General features: G+C 34.3%; 1 protein-coding gene across 6 annotated transcripts in view; it reads left to right on the forward strand.

The window, feature by feature from the left end:
* DMD (dystrophin) overlaps positions 1 to 14,030 on the forward strand; it is a 2,143,628-nt gene that overhangs the window by 791,523 nt on the left and 1,338,075 nt on the right. For all 6 annotated transcript variants that reach the window (XM_033109718.1, XM_033109734.1, XM_033109713.1 and 3 more), the window contains exons 20-21: positions 6,346 to 6,587; positions 12,283 to 12,463. In XM_033109718.1, coding sequence (XP_032965609.1) covers positions 6,346 to 6,587; positions 12,283 to 12,463 — 423 coding nt within the window. The remainder of the gene's footprint in view (positions 1 to 6,345; positions 6,588 to 12,282; positions 12,464 to 14,030) is intronic.

Consider the following 14,030-nt stretch of genomic DNA (forward strand, 5'->3'; position numbering starts at 1 on the left):
GAAAAGTTTAGCAACTAAATATGGTAAAGAATCTTGTTACTATACCAGTACCCTTGATTATTAATTAATGAATCCTGATTTCCTAAAATTTTACTTTGGATAGTTTTTAACTGATCTGCTTGCTTCAAGGCAAAAGCATTTTAGTGTATGCGTGGGATTATGGGATTTCAGGACAATCCAGAACATTTTTATGCCTAAACATATGCTTACTGTGTTTTTATCTGTTTAGGATTAGAGTTATTCTTAATCCTTTTTGTAAAATAATGTTTTTGCATTTACATATATTCTCCTGTCAGTCACATATAACAAAAAACCTGGTTTCGATGAATTGTCTTCCTTTATTAATATTGAAATTACCAAAAATAATTATATCAAAATAGTAATTTGAAAACATGTCTAAGCACAGCTCAGTTCCCTCTCTTTTATGCTGTAAAGAATTTTCATTACAATTTCCAGAGGAGATACTATAACATAATTACCTAATAGGGTTAGTGAGCTTTCTGTATTAAATTGTGCTTCACTTTCAATTTATAATTGTAGTTTTCCGTGTGTTAATGAAAATCCTGAAGACAATCACATTAAGGAAATGTTTAAATAAAAGTAGTAATTATTAGTATATTAGACTAAAAGAACATCTCAGAACTATCATCCTGTCCATGTTAGATGATAGTGTTTCAGGTGATACCTAGTAGTAAGTTTGCTAAGGATGGTAATTCAGTAGCACAGACTGATAACACCCAGATGAGAGCCCCTCTTACCTACATTAACTACGTAACTGTATTTTTAGTATTTTGGTTTGTTGCTCATTAAGCACTTCACGTGAATGATGTCATTTGAGTTTGGGCCATAAAATTTCGTCAGATGGTCAAGGGCAGGGATTATCGTCAGTTTGGCTCAGCTCATAGCCAAGTGCTCATTATCTTCGCTTCACATTATTGCAAAGGATTTTCAGTGGCAATTATATATTTTAATGGGAAGAGATTCTGCAATTGGTCTGTGTATCAATGGGGCATGGAAATAGTAAGTACCATTTGCAGTCATCCAGCCCCTCCATTGTGAGTGAGTAGCTTGCCACAGTTGCACCCATTTCTTCTTCTCTCACTCTTGTCAGCTCTAGGCAATTTGATTTATGTCTCTCGTTTCTCCATGGGACACATGGGATAATGGTCTACACAGAGTTCACACTCAATAAACGTTGTTAATTGACAGACACATTTTTTCCATTTAACTCTAATCTGCAAAGGAAGAGACTGTGTGTGTGTGTGTGTGTGTGTGTGTGTATGTGTGTGTGTGTGTGTGAAAGGAGTTTATAGTAGTCACTGTTGTAGAAAATTAGTCACAAAAACAAATATAAGTTGGAATCTGACTTTTTTCTCTTATAATTCAATGATGTTTGTAGACATAATGAAAAAAGAGTTATATTAGTAAATCTATGGATTATATTTGCTATAGGTATGTATCTTGTATTTATTTTTAAAAGGTATTAATTTTTAAAAGGTATTATTTTAAAAAACATAACGTAGCTGTTATATAAAAGTTAGTGTGGTCATAGAAACCTCTAGGATTGAGTCTATAATACTCAAACCTTATTTTCATGGACTCTGAATAATTTCTACTATATTCTAGACTGTTAAATTGAATATCAAATGAATTTGTAATGACCCTCACTTAATATGGAACAAAATTGGAGACTATTTATTCTGAACTTTAAGTTTTCATTTCAAATATCCTTCTAATTCAAGAGCTCTGAAAACACAGGTTTTGCATTATTCTACCCTGGTTTCATGGCTAATGATGAATATATTTGGTGAGGAATACTTTACTTTAAGTGGCAGTTCTGAAGTAACTTGCATGGAAGGTGGTGCACAATTAAAATTATTCTAACAGTCTGTTATGCACTGTACACAAGTAGTAAAATTAATGGATGCACTTCAAGTAATGATCCATTTCCTCTGGGTGCAATATATTTATTCATAGACTATTTCAGGGGTTGTTTAGAATATGAGATGTGAATGGATTATGATCCATTATCCCTGAGATTTTAATGTGCTGCTACAAAATGGTTTCCATAAGTATTGTTCATAATGCTTGGTGAGTTACTGTTTGTATTCTTAAGTAGCTAACAAAAATTTAGTAAAACAGATGTTCAAATAATTGATACTTAAAACTTTGCAGATATTTACACTTTCAAACTGTCATAGAACTTAAAATTTTCAGTTGAGTTAAGGAGCATATAATTCTATGAAATACACATAAAACAATTATAGAATAGTAAAATTATTCATATGTGAGTATTTGCTTGGGAAACACTTAGTATCCATTTTTATTCTACAAAAATTTTAAGGAACATTGTCATGATATCACCAGTGGTACTGGATAATAGATGGCTATTTAATTCATGATGCTGAAGTAATGGCATGTATAATTTCAATTTAAGAGATATACATTAAGTATTGTGACATGTGACAGTGCTTTCGATCCCTTGCCCAAGTATTTTATAGCCAACTCGAAGCAAGAGAGACTTGTGTGTGTGTGTTTGTGTTTGGCTTTTTGTGTCTGTGGATATTGCTCCCCTAATGTTTGTATTTGTATGAAATAAGCTATTGATTTTGTGTTGGGTGAGTTTACAAGTACAGTGTGTTTATTCTGTACCTACTCTAAGCTGAGAATTCTATCAGATACTGTCAGTGAAGCCATTTTTCTTAGAGGGGTTTATAATTTAGGACAGGTTATATTCTAGTTGAGCAGGAAGCATATCCACACATGAATTAATGCAATATTTACACGTACAAATCGTTCATAATAAGATGTCTGATTATCTGGAGTCAACATCATATCTTTGTCTGTGACAATTAGAAATTTCTGTTTCTAATTTTTGGCATGGGTGTCTTTTATAACTTTAATTTTAAATGATTATAGATGTGTTACCAATTATTTTAAGATTTCCTAGTAAACTCCTATGAATTCATCACTGGTTGATATAATTTTAAAAAAATTTATATGTACACTTTTTGTATCCCATATTAGAGCCATATCATATAATATTAGCACTAACTTTAAAAATATTAATCATTAGTTTTTCATAAATGACCTCTTCCTGTCATTAAATGACCCCTTTCCCCCTAATTTCAACATTTGAAAGATCTGGTCTCTTTTCTTGTTTCCTAAATGTTCTTTTTCATTTCTTTATGTTAACATTGAGTATTATTTATTGGTTTCCTGGTATATTTGAGACATTGTGTAACTACTTCACATATATTAATTCGGAACCCTCATAGGTATCCTATGAGTACATTTCTATTTTACGATCATTTCATGGATGAGAAAAATAAGACCCAATGAGATAAAATAACTGACTCCAATTCACCCATCTAGTAAAGGAAGTCAAATTTGAATTCAGATCTGCTTAGTACCAGAGCTCTTTTTATGAATTTCTAGACCCTTCTGCCTGCCTTTACCATTTACCCTAATACAGATATCCTTCTTTTACCTATTACTGTATTTTAATTGCCTTTATTCAATTAGAAAAATCAATAGGCTAATAAATAGAGAGTATTGTGGATTTCATAGAGAATTTGTACAAAATTCACTTTTCTCATTTATTTTAATTTCTTTTACAGTGATGTTTAGTATCTGGACATTTTTTTGGCATAACATATTAAGCTGAGAGTTTGGATAATAATCAACAAGGAATCATTTAATTCTATCCCTGGATTTTAATAGATGCCACAGAACCTGTTGGTACTTCATTAGAGTTCGATTTATATTTTGCTGATTAAATTAACATATATTATTCATATTGAAAATTAAATTACAATTTTATTTTTCCAAATGCTTAGGGGTCTTCGTATGGTTGACCTCTTTCAAGTACAGTGATATATTGCTTTCTGTATTCCCATATCATTTAGATAAATGTTAAATAAGACTCAATCCAGCAGCAGTTCATCAGTCCCTTTAATTTACTTTAGCATCTCTGATTTGTCTATCGTGGACTTGAGCTACCATGGGCGTCCTTTTTCTAAGTGCTTATTCAAGTTTAACATATGCTAAAAATATTTCTCCTAAACTTGGGATCATTTAGATCCATGGTGCATTTTCGAGTCATCATCTAACATAATTTAGAATTTCTTTCCTTTGTATTTTTAAATTATTTCATTTCCCAACAATCACATTAGCATTATATTGTAATATTTTTCCTCAAACTTAGTGCCTGTATGACTGGAGTTTTGGTTCGTCTCTTAGACCTTATAACAGACACTATCTTTTTACAACTACAGTTAATTACTTAGTGGCACCCCAAAACATTTTAGCACAGTTCTTGGTCATTGATGAAAAACAAATGATCGCAAACTCTATATCCCACAACACCTCCAGATGTCTCAGTAGGATCAACTGCTTCCTTAACTATTAGGGGGGTGTTAGGAGGATATTTAGATCCTGTAAACCACGTGCTGCCTCTTACAGCTGTATCTATGGAGACATGCATATATTATCTTTTTACACTTTATGTTTTCAATTATTTCTTTTTAAATATATCAGCCAAAGAAGGAGGAAAAGCTGGTTGCCAGTAATATTTGAAGTTTCTTTTATCCAATGTCATCTTGGGTACTGTTAAACTTTGAAATGAGAGCTGTGTTGCAAATGAATTGAGAGATATGATTTGGCAACATAACATAATTACAGCAAAGTGAAAATTAGAATATCAGAGCAGAGGAAAGTAAGAGAGGGTAAAATAATACAGTTGTTGAATTCAAATTCATATTTTTTAGTCTTTGAAAAGAATATAGAGCATGTGTGAGTTAGCAAAACCACAAGCCTTATGTTTCTTAGAGATGGTCTTCAGACTTCAGTGATTTCCTATTAACTAAATCATATTACCAAAAAGTATAGAAAAATGAATGAATATTCGTAACAGTAGGTTCTCCTAGACAACTTGGTCTTCACTAAATCACTTTACCACTTAAGTGTTTTCATCTAGAGGAAGAGTCTAATAGTGAGTTTATGATCCCTTTTGAGATGCCTGTGGATATATTTTGGGATAAGAAACATTCAAATATTCAGCATTTCAAAAACATAAGAAACTTATCAGTGCTACATTGCTATATTTTAAAATACATACCATATTTAATATTTTAATGCAATGTAATTTATTAAGGAAGTTAGTATATAAACTAATATATACTGGGAGTGCCAAAAAATATATACAAGTGGACACTTTGGTCAACGTTGCTCAAACAGTAGTTCGCCGTAATCAGAAGAGTATGGAAACTGATGGTAACCACCTTGAGCACCTCTTGTAATTGCAGAAGTCAAATGTGACTTGTGTTCATCTTTTGTTATTGGTGTATATTGAGTTACAATTTTAATGCAGTTTCCCTTTCTTAAAATGTGGATACATTTTTTGGCACCCTCTGTATGTATGTGTGTAAGAACATCTAAACTTTGTGAACTAACTTGAGAGAGTGAATATTTTAACGCATAGCATTACATGTTGTTGCTTTCATGCTATGTTTAGGATAGTATATCCTTGGATTGGCGTTAATCGTATATCACATGGCAAAACGGAATAAGTATATATAAAGGTAGCGTATTGCTGAACGCATAGGTTCTCCAGAAGGCTGAAGGTGCTAATGACGTACTTATGTTTCCATTTTGCCCGTGATAGATCTTTTTCTGCTTCAGTGGTGCTATAGATGGCTTTACAACTGGCCGATCAACTTCCACATTTGTAAATGATATGTAAATAACATGAAAACCTTTTTACATATTAGAAAGATTTGTTTTCCTAGTGCTTGTTTCACTTCTTTGGATCCATAGACAATCTGTCCATTTCTGGCTTTCTGTAGCAGAAACAGAGAATTACTGATTTTTGATAGCTTTTACCTTTAAAAATTACAAACAGTGACATTTCAACTAATTTCCACGCCATTTTAAAAAAATGAAAATCTGAGTTAGGTTTTGGAGGTACATTTTAATAATACGTGTGATATTTAACATTTATTAGGGAACATCCAAAATGTCGTTTGTCCACGATCAATCTTCCACGCTCCCCATCAGAGCTTTGACCATTTTTATTTTTATTTAAATATGTTCTAATCTTCTACATCTTATGTGTTCTTAGTTATTATTTTATTACACATATTTTTTTATAAGATGCAACTGTAATAATTTGCAATCAGTAATCAGAAATCATCTTGCTGCTTTTTCTTCTTTATCAGTAAATAAAGGATTTATTTGAAATGACTCAGATGATGAATATTTTTAAACTTGAGACACGTTGGTTTTTAGATAATGTCTTTCAGTCTGTGGCTTCAATGGATGTATTTTCAAAATCTTTCTTTCTAGAGGGTGTTAATGCTGACAGCATCAAACAAGCCTCAGAACAACTGAACAGCCGGTGGGCCGAGTTCTGCCAATTGCTAAGTGAGAGACTTAACTGGCTGGAGTATCAGAACAACATCATCGCTTTCTATAATCAGCTACAACAATTGGAGCAGATGACAACTACTGCTGAAAACTGGTTGAAAACCCAACCCACCACCACCCCAGAGCCAGCGGCTATTGAAAGCCAGTTGAAAATTTGTAAGGTAAGAATCTATCCTCGTATTTGGAGTGCGAGCAATCAGAATTCCTTGGCAGTTTCTAGAAGAATAGCAAATTATTTAATAATAAAATCTCCTTTTAAAACATTTTAGTTAAACATAGTAAAGATCCAAATATAAGCAAAGAAAATTGTTTTAAATAGGTGATACATGGATGCCTGAATCCTGAAAACAACAAAAAAACCAACCTAACAAACAAAGAAACCAAAGTACTTTGTTACCCATAGCTAATTGATTTTTCTCAGTTTGCAAAATGGTGAGGCAGTTTTGGAATCACATGTACCCTATAAGAAATAGCCAATAATTTGGAGGTCTTTCTTATGACAGCTCATGTGCTCAGAGGAAAACCCAGCCATATGTTGAAAAAGTGGGATTCTCACACACACAAGCAACTGATATACTGTAAAATCAGATATATGAGGAAACTCTTTAAAACTGACAGTCCACTCAAATGAGCATAGCTTGAAGATTTCTTTACCAAAATATTTTATAAATATGCTTGGAGAATAGAGGAACCACAAGAGACAGTATAGTAGCCCATCGTCAAGTCTGCTACTATTCTTAAAAAGGAAAAGATCAGGGAGAGAGATGTTACAGAAACCCAGGAGAGAGTCAGATGCCATTTGTCAAGGTAGCCTTAAGACCCAGCTCAAGTGCCAACACAAGAATGGAGCCAGAAAAATAAACACCCTGCTTTGCTCTCGTCCATGCCTCCAGAATCTGAACAGGGCTTCCCATGGACTGAAAATCAGAAGGCAGAGGACAAGGGGATGTAGTATACAAATGTCATCTCCTTGGATAGCAGAAGGGTGAACACTGGTTCTGGAGGGACAAACAACACATAAGTGGCACAAGACGCCCTGAGAAAGAGATTAAAAGAATATGTCTGCAAGAAGACAAGAGCTATATAATAATGTAAATCACGTGAGCTTTTTGCATAATTCCTATGTGATCCACACCTTTTCTAGGAAGTGGGAAATTGATGAGAGGATAGATAGATGAAAAGGTTTCCAGCGTGAACCTTAATGATAGACAGATGGCTGGGTTTAATAGAAAAAGCAATAAATGGGGGTTAATCTGCATACTTTGGAAAGAACAGTTTAAATAATGGGAGACTGGAGATAGAATGTTGACAGGGTTGATTGATTTGGAGGTGGTATTGAACCCAGAAGGTGATGGGAAACTCAAAGCTATTTTGAAGAGAAAAACAATTGAAGGACTTTATGATTCTTCAAATATTAGACCTACAGCTTTACTAGGAAGTAAATAAACCCAGGGGATATATTTTTGGATAAAGAATGTAGTACAGAAAAGCATTTAGTTTATTAGGTAAATATACAAATCAAGGAAATTTCTGTATTTAGAAATATTTTGCCATTAAATAATAGAATCCATGACTTTTTTTGTCTGTGAATCTGTGGAATACTCTATCTACATTATCTCTTGCAACAAAAATCTGATGATAGTACCTTAACCTGTTTCCTGAGATTCAGATGTAGAAATTCATAAGAACATCTACAAAATGCACTCATTCATAAAATAGATAGGTGTTCAGGAATGATACTGTGTGCATTAGCTGGCTTGGGCTGCCATAGCAAATACCACAGACTGGGTGGCTTGAACAACAAAAATTGATTTTCTCACAGTTGTCGAGTCTGGAAGGTTCCAAGATCAAGGTCCGGCAGGGCTCAGCTTCTGGTGAGAGCTCTCTTCCTGTCTTGCAGACAGCTGCCTTCTCACCGCGGCCTCACATTGCCTTTCCTTGGTGCATGTGTACAGAGGGAGAGAGACAAAATTTTCTTCTTTTCCTCGTAAGGCCACCAATCCTATCAGATAAGGACACCACACTTACGACTTCATAAGCTACTTCCTTAAAGTACGATCACCAAATATAGTCACACTGTGGGTTAGGGCTTTCACGTATAAATTTTGGGGGACATAACTCAATCCATAGCCTTCTGATACTGCCCCCCCATGCATGGCCTTCTCATATGCCAGGAACCCCAAAAGTCAGAACCCATTCCAGCATCATCTTTAAAGGCCAAAGTTCCATGGAAATATCATTTGAATCAGATGTGGGTGAGACTCAAGGTATGATTTGTCCCGAGACAGAATTCTTCTGTTGTGAACCTGTGAAACCAGGTAACTTAGGTACTTCCAAAATGTGAGGGTGGGACAGGCTGAGGATAGACATTCCCATTCTGAAAGGAGGAAAAATAGAGAATAAGGAAGGGGCGATGGGTCTTAAGCAAGTCCAAAATCTAGCAAGGCAAAACCCACTGGGTTTGAAGGCTTGAGAATAATCCTCTTTGGCTTGAAGCCCTGCCTTCCAGTCCTGCTGGGGCCATGGTTCTACCCTCAGGACCCGCTAGGGCAGCAGGGACTTCAGTTTTGTGAGCCTTAGGTTGAGCATTCATTGATTCTGCCCTCACAGCATTTACCTAGAGTAGGGGAGAAAAACGGTAAGTAAAAGATTAAATAAATAGATGCAAAAATATACCCATGGGACAAATGCTTTAAACACAGGTACAGAGTCCTGGGAGAATGTTTAACAGGGAAACTCTGACTTAGAGCCACCAAGGGCAGCTTCCTTGAGGCAGGTGCATTTGAGTTAAGGCTTTTAGGATGAGTCAAAATTAAGTAAGAGAACAACAGGGCAAGAGGCCTCAGACAGAAGAAAGATAGTGGGAGGGAGCAATAACCATCAAGGATCTGAAAGAAGGCCTGTGGGCAGTCTGGGTATAGAAGGGCAGGGGTGTAAGATGAAAGATGGAGGTAAACGGACAGGCATATAGGAGACAGAGCAAGGGCTGCTGGGGCATGTTAGGACCTTGGTCTTTATCGGAGGAGAGAATGGAGATAACTGGAGGTTGTGTATCTTAAATATTCTCTCGAGGTTAGGGAAATCATCCTAAATGAAATGACTTCTTTTTTCTGCATTCGGCCACAAAGTTTCAAATCCTAAAGGACACAATTCCACCCTTCTTTCTCACCCCTTAGTCTTTCTCTCTGCCCCTTTGATTTCTACTAATTTGATACTCACCTACATAAAATATTTAGCAGGATAAGCTCAGTATTATTCACACAACAGTCAAAATGATACTATTTCTAATTAATGATAGGTTAAAAAATATCCTCCATCCTGTTTATCAATACAGTCTGTTATTTGGGGATTTTTTTTTTTTTTTTTTTTTTAGATTTGAGTGCAGATTTAGCTCAAAATCTATTACTTGCCAGAACTAATTCTAAACATGTTGCAGATTAGAGAGCCAGTCGGGAATTAGAAGAAATCCATGAATCCTCCCCTGAGAAAGATACAAAAGTTTTTCCCTCAGATGAACATGTAATTTTAGAGGGTGAACAGACTTAGGGCGGATGCCTTATTCTGGAGGACCAAGCACACTAAGGCCCTTTTACGGAAATAATGAGTAATTGTGAACATGTTTTAAATGATAAATATTTCACATCAAAATGATCTCTCCTGTGCTTTACTCTCCGAACTTGAAGGTCTTAACTGAACATTTGCCCAAACGTTTAATTAGTTTCAAAGTCCCTTTTGTTTTGCAAAACACACTTGCCTGTACTGTGGGCTCCTTCTATATATATAGCCCCCTCAACAGGAAGAACGACAGCCTTCCATCTGGCCAAATGTAAATCAGGTTCTGGAATGTTTCATAGCAGATGTCAGTGCTGCCATTTGCAAGCCTGGTGTACAAAGTGCATGCCAATAATTCCATATCCAAAAACAAAGACATTTACCTCTTACCTCTTGTCTTATTCTTCCTCGGTGGATATTCCCCTACCTTCTTGAACTTGACTGACAGGCTTTATATATGGAAGGAAGAGATGGGTCACCTCCCCATTTATCTACATGTCTCTTCTTCACTTCCAAAAGAATTTGATTGTCAGAAATGAACCTATCTGAATCAAGTCATACTGTGATAACCACCATTCCTCTGAACGTTATCTTTGTATCTTCTGACACTCATAACAAGTGGTATTGCCTATTAGGTAGTCTTGCTACTATGAAAGGATCTATGATCTATGTGATAAATTTATGTCATTCGATACTAAGACAGAAGTTACTTTCTCCAAAAGACTGTGCATGCATCCAAAAATAACTTTTTTTTTTTAAACTTTCCCTTTTGATTTCCAGGAAGCTCAGGGTTATATTTAATTCATAATTACTGTAATTCTTTCAATTTTCCCCTCCTTCTAATTGCTTTACGATCCAGTTTTTTAAAAATTTTATTGTCCTATTTGGTACATTTTAAAGGTAAACAATCTTGAAGTACTTTTTTCTAAAGGTAGCATAGTATAAATTATATGTATGCAACCATGGTCATAATATTTTTACAAAGAGCGTTTTGAAATTTGTTTGAGTTCAAATTATATATATATACACACACACACAAACACACACACACACACATATATATTTATATGATACATATGAATTGCAACTTCACTGGAAACAAGACTATGAAAACATGTACGTCAAGAACAGCACTGTTCAAAAGAAATATAATGCCAGACACATATTTGAGTCACATATGTAATTTGAAATGTTCTAGGAGTGACATTGAAAATGGAAAGAGTAACAGGTAAATGAAATTTCAGTAATGCATTTTACTTATTAACCTGGGATATCAAACTATTTTGAGATTTAATGACATTTGAAACTATTTGCGAATGTGTATATTTTCCTACTAAGTCTTCCACATTCAGTGTATGTTTTACAGTGACAACACATCTCAGTTTGGAGTAGGCACATTTCAGGCGCTCGGTAGCCGCATGTGACTAGTGCCTACTATATTGGGCACTACAGCAGAGTGTCCATGTGATTTTATCATCCAAACCAGAGTACTCTTGAAAGTGAAAGGAGTGCTATTAATAATTAAACCAGGGAAACAAGAGAAAAGCAGAGCAAACAGTCACCCTACTTAAAACAATGCTAATTGCCTATTTAGTCAGCAGAAGTAATGACCATACAAAAGATAGATAATTATAGATGTGAATATGAGTGTGTATATATATTAATGTCACACAGATTATGTATACATATCTATGTGTAATATATGTAATATAATACACATTTGTAATTTAATGTACATAGTGTATATATATATATGTAAATATATGTAGGTATATAATTTATACTTCACAAGTGAATTTAAGGAAAAAATAAATACTGTTCATGAAATGAACTTAGAATGTGAAGCAAAGGCACACAATTTTGAGATGAGGGGTGCCGAGGAACTATCCGTGTTTTATTTATGGAAAGAATATAAGGCCATTCACGGTACTTTTCACCCGTACTCATTGATGCCCGTTAGTGTTCTAAATGATGCCATTGGAGATGTAAAGAATTGTACACTTGAAACCTATCCAGTTTTATTAACCAATGTCACCCCAAGAAATTTAATTACAAAAGGAAAAACAAAGAAATGTAAAGGTATTTATATACGATGATATCTATTGCACAAGGAGCCAAGGTATTCTTAAATTGATGAAATGTACTAGAGGTTTGCCTAAACCATCATAGATGTTTCTTACCAACTTTTTGATAAGAGCATTAAGCTAAGCTTACATCACTGCCTCGTAACACCTTCCTTTGCAAAAATGTAATGTAAACAAAGGAAAAATGTTACTTACTTTAATACCCTAAATTATGGTACAGGATGAAGTCAACCGGCTGTCAGTTCTTCAGCCTCAAATCGAGCGATTAAAAACGCAAAGCATAGCCCTGAAGGAAAAAGGACAAGGGCCAATGTTCCTGGATGCAGACTTCGTGGCCTTTACAAATCATTTCAACCAAGTCTTCGCTGATGTACAGGCCAGAGAAAAAGAGCTACAGACAAGTAAGTAAAAATATTTAAAATGGCTAACTTGGATATTTTCCAAATAGGCTACTTAACAAGAAAAGAGAAAGAACTAACATGAAAGAATAATTTCTATCAAAGGAACCACCCTCCCTACAAACTATAGTAAGAAGTAACGAAATGCTGTTGTTGGAAAATATACTATGCGTTACAGTTTCATTTCCCTCCCTCCCCCATAATGATTTCATGACTGTGAGGGACAAATAAGCATATGTTTTGCATATGCATATGTACTCTTTACATATGCCTTTACATAGGCATAACTTTTCTTTGGTGGGTTGCAACTTTTGCAATCAAACATTTTGAACACTGAAGGAAATAACAGAGCATTTGAAGCCACGTTATTAGTGGGTTTTCGTTAAATTCAGTTTACTTCATATACAGGACATTTAGCTGGGCATCTTACTAATACTTGTACCAATTTATATGCCAATTATTATAGCTGTAGCATACACGTGGCAACTGAAACTCAGCAAAGGATAAACTATTCTTTTGGCTGCGTTTTAGTATCAGTTCACTATAACTATATAAGATCCTCTTTTTTCTCATTTAATGATAAAATATAAGAGTGGAGCAGTTATACAAAAGCCTACCATATGACTAGCAAGTTTTTCAACATGTCTCTTTTGTGTCTCACCAATTTGCTCTTGTCATATTAATGCATAGTATCTGGTCCAAAATATCCCTGCTCAGCTTAATTTTTAAGGTAAATAAATCAGCTTAAAAATATCAGCTTAATTTTTAAGGCAAAAATTTCTTACACAGGTTTATAAATACTTTTAAGCATTAGTAAGTGAGTTTTTGGTTCACCATACACATACATGCCTATGTATATATGTACACTCAAAGGATTATAGAGTAAAAATGGATTTTAAGGCATTATGATAAAAAATACTTTAAAAAATATCTTCCTCAAATTTGTTATGAGAAGCACAAGAACATGTTTGTTTTCTACTAAAACTTTAATTACTTGGAAAACACATTTTTAAATTGCTTCTCTTTGTGAATATATAAAGGATTTACCACGTAATAGTTCTAGAATAAGTATAGTGATATACATGAAAGGTTCCCCACTTTCCTAGTTTTTTTAATTTTTATTTCTCTGTGAGGTCATGGAATGAACTGAATAAAGCATTTTTTTCTTTTATTTCAAAGTCATTTTTGCCGAAGGGTTTATTTTCCTGAAAGGGAATCAGATAATACAACTTTACAATAATGTCAGCTCCCTCTAGTGGATTTCAGTTTACCTCTTACTGGGTCTCTATAAAATCCACTGGGGAAAAGATTGTGAATGTCCTAAATTTTCAAACATTGACCTATTTAACAATGAAGCATTTTTCTTGTCATAAAATCCATAAACCTCCCTTAAAATCAAGTACATTTTAATGGTTATCCTCTAATTGGTGGGAAAAAGAGCTTATTCATTGGGAAATTATTTTAATTTACATGTACCTATTAATTATATTAAGGTTCAACATTTTTTCTGTTTATTTTAAAGATGCTCAGAATATTGATGTTTGATAATAATTGAGATTCAACTATGGTA

The sequence above is a fragment of the Rhinolophus ferrumequinum genome, chromosome X (genome assembly GCF_004115265.2).
Source record: "Rhinolophus ferrumequinum isolate MPI-CBG mRhiFer1 chromosome X, mRhiFer1_v1.p, whole genome shotgun sequence".
Taxonomy (NCBI): Eukaryota; Metazoa; Chordata; class Mammalia; order Chiroptera; family Rhinolophidae; genus Rhinolophus; species Rhinolophus ferrumequinum.